General features: G+C 41.5%; 1 protein-coding gene across 1 annotated transcript in view; it reads right to left on the bottom strand.

Moving 5' to 3' along the window:
• Positions 1 to 20,059, bottom strand: part of LOC148525053 (carbohydrate sulfotransferase 9-like) — a 57,167-nt gene that overhangs the window by 18,123 nt on the left and 18,985 nt on the right. The window contains exon 2 of the mRNA XM_088471183.1: positions 106 to 242. Coding sequence (XP_088327309.1) covers positions 106 to 208 — 103 coding nt within the window. The 5' untranslated portion in view covers positions 209 to 242. The remainder of the gene's footprint in view (positions 1 to 105; positions 243 to 20,059) is intronic.

Below are 20,059 nucleotides of genomic sequence, written 5' to 3'. Positions count from 1 at the left end.
ATTCAGATTCAGTAGCCTCGCCATAGTTGCAGTGGACATTTTGAGCAATCTTAGGGTTGAATCAGGCCTTTTGTGTCACATGACTTAATATTTTTAAATACTTACAGGTGTAAAACAGTTTTTTTGTCCATTGAATATGCAATAAAAGGATGCCGACAGCCGTAGAGATTATTAGCACATATAGCAGCTGTCGAAGTTGCTTTTGCATTTTGTTTTAATGCACAAGGTTCCAGTCCAGAACACTGAAAATATGAAAAAAGAAAAGTATATGTAGATTAAATTAAATGGAAATTATATATTGTAATGTTAATTATCATTATTTACCTTTGTAATGTAAACATTTTAAAAATAATTTCCATCACTTTGCTGATGAACAGCGAGATTAGTACGTGTGGAATACTCAATGTGTTATATACCTACGCCCCATGCCCCAACCATCATATGCATGAAAATGTATTTATTATTAAAAGTAACTTTTAGAGCTTTATGGTAATGTTTTAATCATACACTTCAGACCCTGCCCCAGTGGTGCATATGTTCTAAGAGCCTAATTCAGCAGAGGACACTAATGCATTCGTAGCTGCGATATCGCATGGATTGCAACTGTGAAAATATGCTAAAGCCTACCAAAGCTCAGCCGGCATAAAGACACCCACTGCTGCCTTCTCATATCCGTCCACTGTCGCTCTTCTGCATAAACATTGGTACCATCGACGTACATTGGCACGTCACGCATCATTTACAGGTCTGACCAGCCACAAACACTGCAAGTCTCCTCGCACGCAGAGAGCTCTCATGCTGCATATACAATCATACCGGCTAATTTAAGCACGCCCATGAAACGGCATTCAAATGGACAGGCACACCTGCATTTTTCTGACCACCCCCCCATTGTCACCCCCAAACGCTGACAGTCTGTCACTCACTTTGCGATGGATTACACTGTGCATCCGTGAGCGCAAAGCGATCGCTGCACATGTTCAGTGTGACGTATATGCCTATGCAATGTCAAACAATCTCTCGATCTGCGTTCGTAATAGCCATTGCGTCTGCTGCTGAATCAGGCCCTAAATTCAAAGACACACAGACATTAAACACCCAATATGTTTTTGGTCTGTGAACTGTGGATAGAAACTAAAGTTTATAGTAATAGGGAAATAATGATCTTTGGGGGCGGGATGCACTATTGCGATTCTTGCGATCAAACCTCCGAAAATGTTGTAATTGGAGGGTTGGCCGCTTACCATATATGCACCAGCTCCGGAATGTGATACATTCTGGGGCTTGGATGCGGTGGGCAATGCCATCTTTAGATGGCGTTGTCCAATAGAACATATTCACAAAGAGAAAGAAAGCAGACTCCCTTTGTGGTGCACTCTTACATAAGCTTTTCTAAACTTATCCAAGTGAGTGACACACAGGGAGTATTTTTTCTTTCACTTTGTGAATATGTATTAATTTATGGAATCGGTATGTGGGAAGACCAGTAACAGCAGATCCCGACAGGTACGTTTTTTCACTATCCCTAACCCTCTCCCCACCCTAACCCTCCTTTTGGGGTATCTAACCCAAACCTCCCCCCTCTATTGCCTAACACTAACCTCCCCCCGTAAGTGCCTAAGCCTAACCCCCCCTCCCTGAACCCTAAACCTAACCATCCCGGGGGGGTGCCTAACCCTAACCTCTTCCCAGGGGTGCGTAACCCTAAGCCCCCCTTTCCCTAGCCTGACCCTAATCCTTCCGGGGGGGTTCCTAACCCTAAGTCCCCCCCAGGAGCCCCTAACTTAACCCTCCCCAACCCCGAGCGGTTGTTCGCACCCACCGCCCAGCTTACCTACGTTCGGTATGCTGGGCGTCGGGATTTCGGTGGGTGGATAATATGTGTCGGGATTTCAACGCCTATAATTAAAGCCATGACCGGGATTTGACAGTCGGGAAGCCAGCGGTCGGCATTTCCACCGCCGGCTTCCTGACTACATACCTTAATTTACTGTTAAGGTTACATACTTAAAAATAATTTGATCCTTCAATTGTCAAATTTTGGTTTCTTCTACTAATACCCTATGACATTTTTTTGCTGGTGCTTAACCCCTCTCCTTTTCTATGGGCTTCTGTTCATAAAGTGCTGTCAGAGGGATCCAATCTCACTTGACGCATGTACAGAAAGACTTCTGTGTCCTACACCTCAGATCTAAAAAATACATTGTTTAAAGTATATATGATGGATATATGGGTGGATTGTGGGTTTTGCACAGTGAACAAAGAATATGCAGCAAATTTTAGATCACAAGGAAAGCAAAAACTCCATTACTTCTTAAGGGGGTCATCCACTACACGATTTTAGCATGCGATTGAACGATAATGACGTTGTTATCGTTCAATTGTTTAAAAATCGTTTATAAATTGTGCAGTGTTTGGTCATTAATGCATCTCATCAGTCAACTGAACATGCAGGTCAATTTCACTTGATCTATTAAAGATAGTTTGCAAATCGTTCAGACTGAAAGATAAAATTTCAAGGGAAAAAATCAAGGGAAAATCGTTTAGAGATTGGACAGGGAGTAGATCGTCTAGTGAATGTGCCCCTTTAGAGCCATATAGGATAAATATGTAGTAACCAATTATTTCAAGAATGTAGGTACAACGCTAATTATGTTTGAAAGATATCTTACATTTATTAAAAACTTTGTAAATATAAAAGTGACAGTGCATGAACCTTATGTAAACATAGACTTACAATACATAAATAAGCTATATAAAAACAAATACTTAATGAGTTGCAATTTGTAAACATGAGGTTATTTTAAAGTGACAGATGGCCTGAGTCAGCAAGCAATGCACAGGAGAGAACGCATGCACCCGGTCGCTGCGAGAATATGCTAATCAAAGCATACGCACGGAGACCGCAGTATTACATGCAGACATCCAGTCCTATATGAAGCTGCCCATCTCCCTTTACTCAAGGCCTAATCAGTACGCAAGATAGTGTAAACATCGGTAACATTGCGAACCATCAACCACATTTGCATAATAGGGGTTGACCAGACCTCGCTTGACAGCATGCCAGGGCAAATTCTTGAAAAAGAAGGGTCAACACTGCAAATATTGACTCTTTGCATAAACTTAATGTAATTGTCATTCTGCTAATATAGCTGGTCTACTACAAGTACCTTACAGCCTGCATATGTATTTCCTCATTGCAGCTATTTCATTCAGCATAGACTGTCATTCTGCTAATATAGCTGGTGCACTACAAGTACCTTACAGCCTGCATGTGTATTTCCTCATTGGAGCAGTTTCGTTCTGCATAGACTGTCTTCTGCTAATATAGCTGGTGCACTACAAGTACCTTTACAGCCTGCATGTGTATTTCCTCATTGCAGCTATTTCATTCAGCATAGACTGTCATTCTTCTAATATAGCTGGTGCACTACAAGTACCTTTACAGCCTGCGTGTGTATTTCCTCACTGCAGCTATTTCATTCAGCATAGACTGTCATTCTGCTAATATAGCTGGTGCACTACAAGTACCTTACAGCCTGCATGTGTATTTCCTCATTGGAGCTATTTCAGTCTGCATAGATTGTCTTTTACTAATATAGCTGGTGCACTACAAGTACCTTACAGCCTCCATGTGTATTTCCTCATTGCAGCTATTTCATTCAGCATAGACTGTCATTCTGCTAATATAGCTGGTGCACTACAAGTACCTTTACAGCCTGCATGTGTATTTCCTCATTGGAGCTGTTTCACTGTGCATAGACTGTCTTCTGCTAATATAGCTGGTGCACTACAAGTACCTTACTGCCTGCATGTGTATTTCCTCATTGGAGCTATTTCAGTCTGCATAGATTGTCTTTTGCTAATATAGCCGGTGCACTACAAGTACCTTACAGCCTGCATGTGTGTTTCCTCATTGGAGTTATTTCATTCTGCATAGACTGTCATTCTGCTAATATAGCCGGTGCATTACAAGTACCTTACAGCCTCCATGTGTATTTCCTCATTGGAGCTATTTCAGTCTGCATAGATTGTCTTTTACTAATATAGCTGGTGCACTACAAGTACCTTACAGCCTCCATGTGTATTTCCTCATTGCAGCTATTTCATTCAGCATAGACTGTCATTCTGCTAATATAGCTGGTGCACTACAAGTACCTTTACAGCCTGCATGTGTATTTCCTCATTGGAGCTATTTCATTCTGCATAGATTGTCTTCTGCTAATATAGCCGGTGCACTACAAGTACCTTACAGCCTGCATGTGTATTTCCTCATTGGAGCTGTTTCACTGTGCATAGACTGTCTTCTGCTAATATAGCTGGTGCACTACAAGTACCTTACAACCTGCATGTGTATTTCCTCATTGCAGCTATTTCATTCAGCATAGACTGTCATTCTGCTAATATAGCTGGTGCACTACAAGTACCTTACAGCCTGCATGTGTATTTCCTCATTGGAGCTATTTCATTCTGCATAGATTGTCTTCTGCTAATATAGCCGGTGCACTACAAGTACCTTACAGCCTGCATGTGTATTTCCTCATTGGAGCTATTTCATTCTGCATAGACTATTTTCTGCTAATATAGCCGGTGCACTACAAGTACCTTACAGCCTGCATGTGTATTTCCTCATTGCAGCTATTTCATTCTGCATAGACTGTCATTCAGCTAATATAGCCGGTGCACTACATGTACCTTTACAGCCTGCTTGTGTATTTCCTCATTGGAGCTATTTCATTCTGCATAGACTGTCTTCTGCTAATATAGCCGGTGCACTACAAGTACCTTACAGCCTGCATGTGTATTTCCTCATTGGAGCTATTTCATTCTGCATAAACTGTCATTCTGCTAATATAGCCGGTGCACTACAAGTACCTTACAGCCTGCATGTGTATTTCCTCATTGGAGCTATTTAATTCTGCATAGACTGTCTTTTGCTAATATAGCTGGTGCACTACAAGTATCTTACAGCCTGCATGTGTATTTCCTCATTGGAGTTATTTCATTCTGCATAGACTGTCTTCTGCTAATATAGCCGATGCACTACAAGTACCTTACAACCTGCATGTGTATTTCCTCATTGGAGCTATTTCATTCTGCATAGACTGTCATTCTGCTAATATAGCCGGTGCATTACATGTACAGCATGTGTTATTCACCATAGTATTAGTGTATTTTGAATGGACTGCTTTCTGCTAAATGTAGTTTGTTTCGCCTTCATGCAAAAGTTAATGCTAGTTTAACTCATTATGATTAAACGGGTGAATATTGTCACTTACCGATGTTTCAACAGTTTTTTTTATTGTACAACCTGTATGCATTTAGTGTTATTGATGCCAAATCCATTCTGAGCAACAGTGGTTTAGAATGTTGTAAATTTGCTACTATTGAACCTTTGGTCTGCATTTAGTGTAGACCAAATCATGTGTGAGACTATTTGATGCTACAGTGCTGTGAATGTTTGCATTCCTTCTTCAAATGAAGCAAATTATTGTTTTCGAAGAATCTCTTTCCCAGCCTCTGCGTCTGCAAAATGGGGTCCTAACATCCAACTTGCCACTCTGTCATGGTGTGTCTCTGCTGTCAGTGAGAAAAAGTATTCATCACTTTAACAACCACACTAGAGCAGAGAAGTCTGTTTCTGACATGTCTCTTGCAAGTAGCATGTGCCTGGTTCAATGTCTATATACTAATGATGATGGTTGTGGAGTCTAACGTAAAATGGGCTTCTGGTTGCAGACACATGAATGAAATCTCACATTAGCATAAGCTAGTAATTCCGGCTTCCACAGCTGCCCAGATAGAGCTATCAGAAAACCCGTAGATCCTTCTGGTGAAGGTGGCAGCAGTCTTCCCATATTTCCGTGTGGAAACCGGTTGAATGTGATCTGGAAATGGGAAGTTGGAAAGAGCATGCGCCTGATAGTGTAGTATATTTTAAAAAATGCACGTGCTCAAAAAATAAATGTACGTACTAAATTGCAAAGCTTTAAAGCTTGTCTGTAGTTATTTACAAGGTTTCCATATGGTGGGATGGGTCCGGGATTTTAACTCCTGGAAAACCTTTATAGGAGGGTCTCAATCAGAGCCATATGAGACATATATAAACTGTAGTACTTTTTTTTTTAAATAATTTGCATAATAAATAGAATGCGTACCAGAAAAGCACTTGGATATCAGCATCAATATCCCTTATTAACCCCAGCAGTTTGCCCATAGGTAGGTTATTGGCTCAAATAAGCAGAATCAACCCTTTATCAGCAGTGATTTTCAAAAAGGATTTATTTAGACATAGTACAACGGGGTATGTAATACAGGAGCATAAAAACATTAAAACAAGTAAAGTCATAAAGTGTTTATCTGTAAGTAGCCAGTAATATGGAGAGAGGCTGGTGCATAGGCCCCAATGCATTTCGTCCTGTTAGACTTCCTCATGGGTGATGGTTAGTCTCTTGGGGTGCCCTTTATATACTGTACTAATGAAGGTACTGTGCTATAATGATTCTGGCGTCTATTGCCATTCTGCGCAGGCACCCGCGGCCATTTTCTGAGACGTCATTGATGACGTCTGCCGTTTCAATGAGTGCCGCGCATGCGCAGACCGTGGCAGCTAGTTTGTTGCACCTGCCGCGGCCACGCTATCAAGCACATTGCCGAATGTGCGCACATGGAGTCAATTGCTTATTGTCTGGAATGAGGGGGAAGGCAGAATAAGCGGCACTCCGCTTCCATACATGCAGAATATGCGGCGGCCATTTTTTGGGTATCCAATATCTTCATATAGCGAGTGGCCATTTTGTTGGTGGTTCATGGCCCATAATATGACAAGTGGCGGACATTTTATTTGTTTCTCAGCTACATATTGGAAACAGATATTTTCTCCTAGACGACATAATGACAATAAAAATGGGTATATGTGATAAAATTGTGTCTAGCATAATGTAAAACATTAATAAACAATAAAATAATATATAGCATCACATAAAAACACAACATCACATAAAAATACAAAAAAGCAATTACCGAAATGTCCAAATATTAAAAATATAAGTAGGAGTATCTCACGTTACTACAGAGACAGGAAGGGGGGGAAGTGGATACATACCACCTCATAGGAACTCTAAATTGAGAAATAAAAAATGCTTTATCACTAGAAAGGGGGGGGGGAGCTGCAGAGGGCCTAAAAAGACCTAAAATTAATAAATACCAGCTTAGTGTTTTAAAACCCACTAAAAACTGGTAAAGACCAGATTATCTAAAAAGCAGTATTTATAAAAAAAAAAGGTGCAAACTCATAATTATCATTGAGGCCATGAGGTACAAAGTATTTAATTCAAATATCCAAAACATCTCTCGCTGGGACAATCGATTAGCCATATCTTCTCCCCTTCGTCCCATTTTCACATGTTCAGTACCTCTAAATAATAGTTTCTCTGGGTTAGCATTATGGTGTGTTTTGAAATGTCTGGATACGGAATGACTCTCAATCTTATTCTTTATATTTCTGATGTGCTCCTGAATCCTAAACTTGTGGTTTCTATTGGTTTTTCCAACATATTTAAGGTCGCATGGGCATTCTAGTACATAAATAACAGAGCAAGTATTAAAATTAATAAAATGTTTCATGTTATATGTTTTGGAGTCATCAAAATTTGAGAACTCTCTTCTGTTGGGATGTAATGATTGCAATGTCCACATTTGTATGCCTCCAGACATTTGTGTATACCTTGTCTGACAGGTCCTATTTAGTTGAGCATGCTGGGGGCCAAAATTTCTTTAAGATTTCTGCCTTTTTTGAAAATTAGTGGGTTTATTTGGTAGGATATCTGACAAGATGGGGTCCATTTTAAGGATTCCCCAATGTTTATTTAGGACTTGGCAGATTCTTCCCTTTTCCTTATTAAACTGTGTGATGAAGGGTATTGAATCTTCCTTCTTAGGCCTGGTTTTATGTTTTAGTAGTTCTTCCTTTTTCAAGGTTTCAGTTTTTGAGATAGCTTCTGATATCAATGTTTCTGGGTAGCCTCATTCCTTAAACCTTTCTACATATATGTCTATTTGTTTACTATTTTAACTATTGCTACAGTTCTGTTTATGGTTGAACTGGGAGTAAGGGATATTATCATTCCAACCTTTAATGTGTCCACTTCTATAATGTAGATAACTGTTTGTGTCGACCGATACTATATATGTTTTAGTAGATGTAGCATTAGTGGTTCCTTCTAAAACAACATCCAGGAACTCGATTTCTGTTTTCTGTAAATTGGAAGTGAATTTTAAATTATAATAATTTATATTGATAAAACCCATAAAATTATTAAAATACCATTCATTCCCTTTCCAAATGATGATAATATCATCAATGTATCCCTTATAGAGGTGTATCATATGTTTGAATGGGTTATTATTTTATATATATATATATATATATATATATATATATGTGTCCAGACGGTCCGGCACTCTTAATCCTCCAGGGTTTAAAAATGCCTCTGTGCCCTCCTTATGTGGAATGGTGTATAGCAAAAGAGACAGGCAGCACTGGAGGTCTTAGATGAAATATGTTTCATCCAACATTTCAGGGTGTATACAGCCCTTTTATCAAAGATACAAAGTTCTGTATACGCCCTGAAACGTTGGATGAAACGTATTTCATCTAAGACCTCCAGTGCCGCCCGTCTCTTTTGCTATATATTATATATATATATATATATATATATATATATTATTAGGGATGTGTAAGCTCGGATTAGTTTGGATCTTCCCGCCAAGTTTGGATTTTTCCCACCAAAAATTGGGTCTCAGATAGAGGCAAAATGTCATCTTTCATAGAAAAACATCATCTTTCATGGACTTTGTCAAGGAATAATGATGTTTGTCCATGAAAGATGACTTTTGCCCTTTTTCTGAAACCAGATTTTTGGTGGGAAAATCTGAATTTGGCGGGAAAATCCAAACTAATCCAACTCTGCACATCCCTAATATATATTCTGCTTCCCAGTTACCCATGAAATTTGTAAAAAGAATTGATCTAAAAATGTAAAATAGTTATGTGTTAAAATTAATAAAACCAGGTCGCAGATGAACTGTTGTATTCAGTGTTGATAGATGGAACTTCATCTTGGAATTTCCTGCAAGCTTCTATTCCTTTAAAGTGCTGTATATATATATAAAGATTGAACATCTATAGTAGCCCACATTAAGCTGTCATCCCAACTGATTTCTTGTAAAGTGTTTAAAAGGCTAGTTGTATCATTTAAGTAGGACTGGAGTTCTTTCACATACTTATTTAGAAAAATGTCAAGATATTCTGATATATGTGAGGTTCAAGAGCCAATCCCCGCAATGATGGGTCGGCCTGGTGGGTTTCTTACATCCTTATGGATTTTTGGTAGATGATAAAATATTGGAATTACCGGGTTTGACATCATTAGGTATTGATATTCATCTTTTGTAATGATATTCTTGTGTAGACCTTTCACTTGTACTTCTCTCAGGAGTTCCACATATTCTTCTGTAGGGTCCTTAGTTAGTGGTTTATATGAATTCAGATCACCTAAGAGCCTGACAGCTTCTTTAGTGTGATCTGTTGTATTCATTATAACTAGACCTCCTCCCTTATCTGCTTGTTTGCGAACTAGATTTTCATTGCCTTGTAAAGTTTTTAGTGCTTGTCTTTCTTGGTTAGTAAGGTTATTTTTTATGGATACCTCCTTTTGGATATCAATTAGATCTCTTTTAACCATATCATAAAAGATAGAAATATTACTGCTTTTGGATTCTAAAGGATAAAACTTAGATGTAGGTTTAATGCTGGATTTAGAACTGTTTTCATAATTGGATATAATTGCTGTATCTTTCCTAACATAGGGCCATATTCAATTAGTTTCACACTCAATTTTTTGCATTCCAGACTTTTCGCCAACATCGTGTGTTTTGCATGCGGAAAAGTATCAGGCGCGCTCTCACTATTCGCCGTTTTCAATTAGAAATGACATGAAAACGACACCTGGCAAAACTGAAACAGGTGAAAAGTTCTGTCGAAAATGGGGACCTGACATCCCCCAAAAGAAGCACTAACATTGGGGAACACTATAGATGCCCCCAATAAGCCCTAATGAAGGTATTTGGGGTACTTAAGTTGTGACAATTGCTGCCAATTATTGCATTAACACAAGTGGTGAAGAATAGCATTAAGCAGCTTTTTGGGTGAAAATAACTATGCCCAGCAAATTTGGGGTACTTGAAAATGGGGGCTAGCATATTTTTAAGTTGCTTAAGTGAAGTTTTAAATCACGTAAAAAGCCACCTGCTGCAAGCACCTGCAATAAAAAAAACACCTGCTCCATACTTGGAGACCCCCCAGAAATCTATTTCGCAAATTTTTGAGCTTGTCCCCCTACTTTGCACTTTTTCGCCACCCAAAATGAAAGTACTTTTTGGGGTGTTCTAAAGTCATTTTTTTGACACAGTTTATCTTTGGGGGACTGTCCAAAGGGTGCAGGGGGGTTTCCCGAAGATTGCACCCCAAAATCGTAATTCTGCACTTTTTTCCTCCTGCTATTCATAGGCAAATGTTTCTGCCGATTACATTGCATTCATTTTTCGCGAATGCGAAGAGTCATTTGGAAGTGAATACGGCGGAAAATTTCCGCCTGGCGAAATGACGTTACCCACGATACTTTTTTGCGGATTCTGACTTTTTGCCTCTAATTGAATACGGGCCATAGTGCCTTTTCAAGGCTCGTTTCTTAACAAATTTATTCAGGTCTATAAATGTTTGAAACCTGTTACTTTTTTGTATTGGTGCAAAATTGAGACCTTTACTAAGTATAGATGTCTCTGATTCTGTTAAATGATGGTTAGAAATATTTAAGATCCACTGTGTGGTGAGGTCTTTTATTGCCTGTAGGTGTTCTTTCTTTTTGTCTCTCTTTCTGCAGCCTGCTCTTCTTCCTCTGTATGTCTTCTTTTTAAGGGTGATGCTATTTTCGACTGTTCCCTGAACATTTATTTTTTGTGTTCGCCGATGGTATGGAATAGAAGTGGGAGATAAAAAATCACTATCACTATTGGAGTCAAATCTCTCAAGTGTAGTAAATCTATTTCTTAGCGGTAATTCCTGTCTGGCTGGAGGGTTAATTCTACCTCTTTGTGCATATGATTTCTTAGGTACCTTATTCCAGACAAGGTATAAACAAATGTCTGGGGGAGTACAAATGTGGACATTGAAATATGTGTAGATCCCTACATCCCAACAGAAGAGAGTTCTCCAATTTTGATGGCTCCAAAACATAGAACATGAAACATGTTATTAATTGTAAATACTTGCTCTGTTATTTATGCACTAGAATACCCATGCAGCCTTAAATATGTTGGAAAAACCAAGAGAAACTACAAGTTTAGGATTCAGGAACACGTCAGAAATATAAAGAATAAGATTGAGAGTCATTCCGTATCCAGATATTTCAAAACACACCATAATGCAAACCCCATGAATCTATTATTCAGAGGTATTGAACATGTGAATATGTGAATATGGGACCAAGAGGAAGAGTTTTGGCTAATAGATTGTCTCAGCGAGAGATGTTTTGGTTATTTGAATTAAATACCTTGTACCTCATGGCCTCAATGATAATGAGATTGCACCTTTTTTTTATAAATACTGTTTTTTAGATTATCTGTTTTTACCAGTTTTTTTGTAGGTTTTAAAGCTTTTAAAAAACTAAGCTGGTATTTATTAATTTTATGTCTTTTTAAGGGGCACATCCACATTGTAATAGTACCGTCGTTCCTCTAACCATGCAATGCCTGGCCTGAATGATATGTCATTCAGTGTAGGAACCCTCCCTCATCCCTGAACATTGTCAATCTGTCGTTATCGGCAGATAGACTGGCATGTTCAGGCGATGATTGATGTCGGAAACGACCAGCGGGAGCGCTTCACTGGTCGTTTCCGACATTATAGTGCATACAATTAATGAGCGATTGGACAACATGTTATCGTTCAATCGCTCATTAATATCGCCTAGTGGTTGTGCGCCTCTAGGCTCTTTGTAGCCCCCCCCTTTCTAGTGATGCTTTTTAGTGATGCATTCTTGATATTTCTTAGATTAAAGCATTTTTCATTTCTCAATATAGAGTTCCTATGAGGTGGTATGTATCCACTTCCCCCCCCTTCCTGTCTCTATAGTAGTGTGCGGCACTCCTACTTGTTTTTTTAATATTTGGACATCTCTGTAATTGCTTTTTTGTATTTGTATGTGATCCTGTATTTTTATGTGATGCTATATTTTGTTTTATTGTTTGTTAATGTTTTATATAATGCTGGACACAATTCTATCACATACACCCATTTTTATTGTCATAATGTATTAAGATGTTATTCACCTGTTTCGTATGAGAAAACATCTGTTTCCTGTATGTAGTTGAGAAACCAAAAAAATGACCGTCCCATGTCACATTATGGGCTATGAACCACCAACAAAATGGCCGCTTGCAATAGGAAGATACTGGATACCCAAAAAATGGCCGCCGCATATTCTGCATGTATGGAAGAGGAGTGCCGCTCATTCTGCCTTTCCCCTCATTCCATATAATAAGCAATGGACTCCATGTGCGCACATTCGGCAATGTGCTTGATAGCGTGGCCGCGGCAGGTGCAACAAACTAGTTGCCACAGTCTGCGCATGCGCAGCACTCATAGAAACGGCAGACGTCATCAATGACGTCACAGAAAATGGCCGCGGGTGCCTGTGCAGAACGGCGATAGACGCCAGAATCATTATAGCACAGTACCTTCGTTAGTACAGTATATAAAGGGCATCCAGAGAGACTAACCATCACCCATGAGGAAGTCTAACAGGACGAAATGCATTGGGGCCTATGCACCAGCCTCTCTCCATATTACTGGCTACTTGCAGATAAACACTTTATGACTTTACTTGTTTTAATGTTTTTATGCTCCTGTATTCCATACCCCCTTGTACTATGTCTTAATAAACCCTTTTTGAAAATCACTGCTGATAAAGGGTTGATTCTGCTTATTTGAGCCAATAACCTACCTATGGGCAAACTGCTGGGGTTAATAAGGGATGTCGATGGAGTGACCAGGACATAAAATACTACATGCTGATATCCAAGTGCTTTTCTGGTACGCATTCTATTTATTATGCAAATTATTTTCTAAAAAAAGTACTACACTTTATATATGTCTCATATGGCTCTGATTGAGCCCCTCCTATAAAGGTTTTCCAGGAGTTAAAATCCCGGGCCCATCCCACCATATGGAAACCTTGTAAAGAACTACAGATAAGCTTTAAAGCTTTGCAATTTAGTACGTACATTTATTTTTTGAGCACGTGCATTTTTTAAAATATACTACACTATCAGGCGCATGCGCTTTCCAACTTCCCATTTCCAGATCACATTCAACCGGTTGCCACACGGAAATATGGGAAGACTGCTGCCACCTTCACCAGAAGGATCTATGTGTTTTCTGATAGCTCTATCTGAACTTGAAATTATTGCACCCAGTTTTATATAAGAAAGACACATGTGTACCATTCTAAAACCTATATATATATATATATATATATATATATACTGTATATATATATACATATATAAGCTGTGTCCATTGATTGGGTCACCAATTGTAACATTTGCTCTTCTGTCCTTTGATGGGAGGCTAGCAAATTTACTGTAGTACGAAAAACTTCCTCCATATTTATAGAGTGAGGTGTATGTACAAGTGTAGGTGCTTTTAGATAACAAGCCAGTTTACACAAATAACTATATCTCTTTCTTTCAGCAAAGCAATTGTTATTTAAGTTTAACACAGATAAAGAAAACACTGCTTTTATTTTCCTTCAGCGATGCAGGGGTTAAACCGAACACAGAAAACAAAGTTTATTTCTCTTTTAGCAATACAATGCTTAATTAAGTATGTGAGCTCTGCTCTTGTTCAGTCAACAGGTGAACTTAATAAGACAGCATGAAGACTAGCTGATGAAGATACTAATCATCATTTGTTATATGTCTCAAGAACTTTAGTAAAAAAAAAACAAGAGGAAAGTAGTGTAACTTTTTTTCCCTCAGTATACACACAAACAGCTTTCCCTTTCAGTGCAAATCAGGTTACACAATGTCCTCAATATTACTGCGTTTTTTCTGGTTCGCCAACCATACTCACGTATACTGAACATTCTACCTTTGTTAGATCCTTTGCTACGCTGTAGGCATCTAGCACCTGCACTGCGAGACAGCAGTGCAGTTCCCTGTATGGGCCACCAAATGTAATATGAGGTATAGACATGAGGACTCCAAACAGGCAGGTACTCAGCGAAGCAAACACTACCCTTAAGCATACGTGAGCATAGGCCTGGATACACATAGTCACATAACAGAAAATAAGCAACTAAACATAAAAGTAAATGTCCCAGCACCCCTTGTGCTTCCCAGTCATTTGCAGCATTTGCAGTCAATTGTGACCACCTCACAATATTTTCTTCATCCAGTTTAGGCCAAAGGTTGCATTGAGCTACTTGGCTGTCTAAGCTAAGTGACAGCAGTGGATGGCACAAACACGTGGCAGGTCAGCTTCCAACATGGCACGTCTAGGAAACAGAGTGACACTGCAGTGGGAGACAGGATTAGACTTCCCATAACATTGGGACAGCTACAGGAATACATGCTGACTCTCAATTCCCAGGAGGATCCCAAAAATCAGGTGGCGCTCCAGGCCGCCCGCAAGAAAAGGCAAGTCTCCCAAAAACACATGCTATTAGCATAAACCTATCATTAGTCAGGCAATGAAATGAGACACTGCAGGGAGATAACATGCTGGCCGTTCATTATTTATGGCTGCAAGGACTCCCAGAGCAGGGCTGGTAGCGTAGTGTGACATCCAAGCACCTACACTGCCGGGGGAAACTTGGAGGGGCGTGGCTTCTGTCACTTCTGCCTGTTGGGTCCAATCAGCAGCCATTACCATTTTAACAGGCCACTGATTGGATCCGAAAGACAGGAGTGACAAAACCAAAACACAGGGCTCCCACAGTGGAAAGAGGAGGTTTTGCCTCGTTTCTGGATCTGACCCCAGCAGGAGGAGCTGAACAGGGACTCGGATCCACTCAAAACTCCTAAGTTCAGGTGGGTTTCAGTTTCCAGGAAACTGAACCCACTCATCTCTACTTTTTACACCACATCTCCCATTCAAGTCATTCTGATTCAGAACAGTATAGAAATTAAGCAAACATTTAACACATCACCTGTCTCACTTCACTTTCAATATCCTTTAAAAGTACTCTGTTTGTAACAAACCAACCTCAGTCCATGACCTCAAATGCAACCTTTTAGCAATAACATAAACATGACTCACAATCGGACATAGAGTCACCAGCAGCACTTTCACGCAGCGGTCTCCACTTTTCCGAGGTGCAGGAAGGAGGTAGAGTTGAACTACACCTTTCCCCTCATTGCTCATTGACAGTTCGACCAAATTCCCCATCACTCATGTTCATATCTTTTGAACTACATGCTGTTATTATACAGATTATGTGGAGGGCGCACATTTTGATGCTGGTTTTAGACTACAATCTCTGGGCCTGATTCAGACCCAGTCGCAAGCACTTAGTGCTCGCAACCGGGTCGATGGTGGCCCAGAGCACATGCGAACGACGGAGCCGGCTCCGTTGTGCGCATGCGCGAGACCCGGATTGCGACGGGCAATCCGTCACTCTGGGTCTCAAAACCAAAGGGGGCGTGCTGTCGATGTTGAGTGACAGCACGCCCCCTTTGGTGGGCAGGCCGGGGGGGTGGCTGCCCAGATGGAGGCATTCCCATGAGAACGCCTACCGTTTGGGGCCGGCCCCACTGACATCAGAAGTGATGTCAGTGGGAGAGCTTTCGGCTCTGTTTGAGTCGAAAGCTCTCTGGGGCTTGCGACCACAAGACCCTATCACAAGGGTCTCGTCGCAAGCCTGATGGTCGCGATGGTGACAACCCACAGCAATGCGAGCGGCTAGGAGGCCGCTACATAAAAAAAAAAGACGCCCTGATTCAGAGCGTCCGGCTCTGTATCAGGGCCTCTGTTCTGTCTGACTCTGACATTTAATTTGTGTGAAGTATCAGTTCTCTTCAGTCCTGAATTAGATAAAATAATTTCTCAGTCCACTGGAGGAAAATGTTCATTCCTTCATGTGAATTCTCCCAAGTCCAGAGGACTTGGGTTTAGTCCTTTTGTCCTTCTGGGAAGGGGAGAGGAACATATGTCATAGGTCCGTCTCCCTCATACAAGAGAGGAAATAATTAGACTGCAAAATGAAAGGGACCAGGACCTGCCGAGAAACCCTTGGCATGATGGGATCTCACCACCCCACCCAGAATCTTCTGTGGTGGGGATTGGTTTATTACTCTTTCAAAGCCATTGTATCAGATCCATTTCAGGCACATGGCTAAATGCCATCATGATCAGAGGACACATTCTAGATTTGGTCGGGCCCCGTCTGAAAACATTTTGATCTCAATTATTTCAATTCTGAGTGATCTGGGGCCTGATTCAGCAAGGATCACAACAGCGATCACGGCTGCAATTACGCACGCAGTCTCACCTCGATGATATGCTAATCCATTGCGATCACTATGCCATCGCAGCACAACAAAAAGACGCCCACCTTACCTTCCACACATCCGTAATGTTTAGCAAGACTGTGAAACCATTGGTAACATCTAGTACAATCCAAGCTTCGCGCTCACTTGCACAAGGTCAGACCTTTCTCAGAAATTGCTAACCTCATCGCACGCAGTAAAAGTAGAAGCAGCATATGGCATTGCAGTGGATAATTTATGCACGCCCCTGTAACAGCGCTCAAACGCACTGGCATGCCTACATTTTTTGCTATGTATTTGGGGGGGGCACCTCTACTGGGGGCACTAATCGGGGGTACTACTACTATGGTCAGTAATTGGGGACACCACTGGGGGGAACCTCTACTGGGGGCACTAATTGGGGGGACTACTACTGGAGGCACCACTGGGGGGACCTCTACTGGGGGCACTAATCAGGGGGACTACTACTGGGGGCACTAATCGGGAGGACTACTACTGGGGGCAGTAATTGGAGGCACCACTGAGGGGACCTCTACTGGGGCACTAATTGGGGGGACTACTACTGAGGGCAGTAATTGGGGGCACCACTGGGGGAACCTCTACTGGGGGCACTAATTGGGGGGACTACTACTGGAGGCACCACTGGTGGGACCTCTACTGGGGGCACTAATCAGGCGGACTACTACTGGGGGCAGTAATTGGGGGCACCACTGGGGAAACCTCTACTGGGGGCACTAATTGGGGGGACTACTACTGGCGGCACCACTGGGGGGACCTCTACTGGGGGCACTAATCGGGGGGACTACTACAGGGGGCAGTAATTGGGGGCACCACTGGGGGGAACCTCTACTGGGGACACTAATTGGGGGGACTACTACTGGAGGCACCACTTTGGGGAACTTCTACTGGGGGCACTAATTGGGGGGACTACTACTGGAGTCACAACTGGGGGGACCTCTACTGGTTGCACTAATTGGGGGGACTACTACTGGGGGCAGTTATTGGGGGCACCACTGGGGGGAATCTCCACTGGGGGCACTAATTGGGGGGACTACTACTGGTGGCACCACTGGGGGGACCTCTACTGGGGGCACTAATCGGGGGACTACTACTGGGGGCAGTAAATGGGGGCACCACTGGGGGGAACCTCTACTGGGGGCACTAATTGGGGGGACTACTACTGGAGGCACCACTGGGGGGACCTCTACTGGGGGTACTAATTAGGGGGACTACTACTGGGGCACTCCATCGGGGACCACTACTGGGGAGACTAATACTCGGGGCACTATATAAAGGGCACTGCATGGGGGGGACTACTACTGGGGGCACTATATAAAGGGCACTGCATAGGGGGGGGTCTACTACTGGGGGCACTATATTAAGGGCACTGCATAGGGGGACCACAACAGGGGGCACTGCATGGGGGGACTGCTACTGGAGGCACTATATAAGGGGCACTGCATAAGGGGTGTCTACTACTGGGGGCACTATATAAGCGGCTTACTACTGGAGGCACAAGGTACACTGCACTGGGGGCACTAAATAGGGAGGACCACTACAAGGGGCACTGGATAGTTGGGACCACTAATGGGGGGCTGCATAAAGGGGATTACTACTGGGGACACTGTATAAGGGGCACAACTGGGGGCCTGCATAAGGGGGACCACTACTGGGGGCACTATATAAGGGGAACTAATGGGAAGCTGCACAAGGGGGACCACTACTGGGGGTACTGTACAAGGGGCACTACTGGGGGCCTGCATAATAGCCACCACCACTGGGGACATTGGATACTGGGGGTACTGTACAAGGGGCACTACTGTGGGCCTGCATAAGAGGGACCACTACTGGGGCCACTGCATAGGGCGGATTGTATAAGGAGCACTACAGGAGTTAAGGTGCATATGGAAAGGAATGTTAAGAGTGACGAGAAAGGGGTATGTGTGTCCTGTTGACACGCCTCATTGTCAAGTGGCCTCGCTCCTTGTGACCACGCCCATTTTTTGCCACGCACATACGGGGGGGGCACCGTATTAAAATTTGCCCTGGGCTCCAAATACGCCACTGATCACGGCCTGAATATTTTAGAACACACAAAAACATTTTTATTTTGGTTTTGATGAAAGACAAATAAAAAAAGACTGTCCACCAAGAACGACACACTCAGCTCACACTGCGTGCAGTCACAGTGCTTATATTTATGATGAATGCAGTACAGCACACACAAGTTGTAGAAAAAATAGAAACATTTTTATAAAGTGTTTTTGCAAATGCAAGTCACAGCGCTTATATTTACGGGTTGAGTCTCCCATATCCAAAATGCTTGGGACCAAGGCTATTTTGGATATTGGAATATTCTGTATTTTGGAATATTTGTATACCATATTGAAATGTCTTAGGAATAGGGCCCAAATCTAAACACAGAGTACATTTATGTTATATGTACATCTTATACACACAGCCTGCAGGTAATTTTATACAATACTTGCAATAATTTTGTGGCTCAAACAAAGTGTGTGTACATACATGAAATTAATTTATGTTTCATATACACCTTATACACACAGCCTATAAGTGATTTTATACTTTATTTTTAATAATTTTGTGCCTTAAACAAAGTTTGTGTACATTGAACCATCAAAAATCAAAGATTTCATTATCTCAGTCATGCTAAAAATATTCCGTATGTCGGAATATTCCGTATTTCGGAATATTTGGATATGGGAGACTCAACCTGTACAGTAGGATGAATGCAGTGGAATATGTACAGCACACACAAGTTGTAGAAAAAATATAACAAGTTTTTTTTTTTTTTAAACTTTTTACATTAATGCCACCTCACACTGCAAAGTCACAGCTCTTAAATTTATGATGAACACAGTGGGGTATGTACAGCACACAAAGAAGTTGTAGAAAAAATAGAAACATTTTTATAAAGTGTTTTTGCAAATGACACCTCACACTTTGTACACAAAAAAATATTTTTTTGAATTTTTGCTTTTTGACAAAAAAAAATATTTTAGTGACACTGACCACCACTGTCCACCACTAAGCACATGCTTTTTATTTTATTTTTTTAAAGACAGTGATACACAAAGTGCCCACTGCCCCTGCTTGAGCCTTGGTTTAAAGTTGAACACACACACAATGCTCCATCCTCCACACAGACACAGGGCCTGATTCAGAGCCGGACCGCTAACGGTCGTTCAGAAAAAGGGGCTGACTATTTAAATTGAGCGCTCGCTCTTAGCGGTCTGTTGATGCCTCTATGTCTGAGCGAGCGAACGAAACATGTGCTCGCTATTTTGTAAAGACGCCCCCTGGCCGTTCGCATCATACGTCATCTCCGCTATTTATTAGATTAATCGAGTACATCGAAAGGCATCTGAACTGCTCGCTATTCTTGTGGTAGCATTTTCCTACCGCAATCATGCGAGCAGTTCAGGCT

This window comes from Taudactylus pleione, unplaced genomic scaffold (genome assembly GCF_031769625.1).
Source record: "Taudactylus pleione unplaced genomic scaffold, aTauple2 ptg000113l, whole genome shotgun sequence".
Classification (NCBI taxonomy): Eukaryota; Metazoa; Chordata; class Amphibia; order Anura; family Myobatrachidae; genus Taudactylus; species Taudactylus pleione.
Note: the sequence above shows the minus strand (reverse complement) of the source record. Positions and strands in the feature narration are given on the sequence as shown.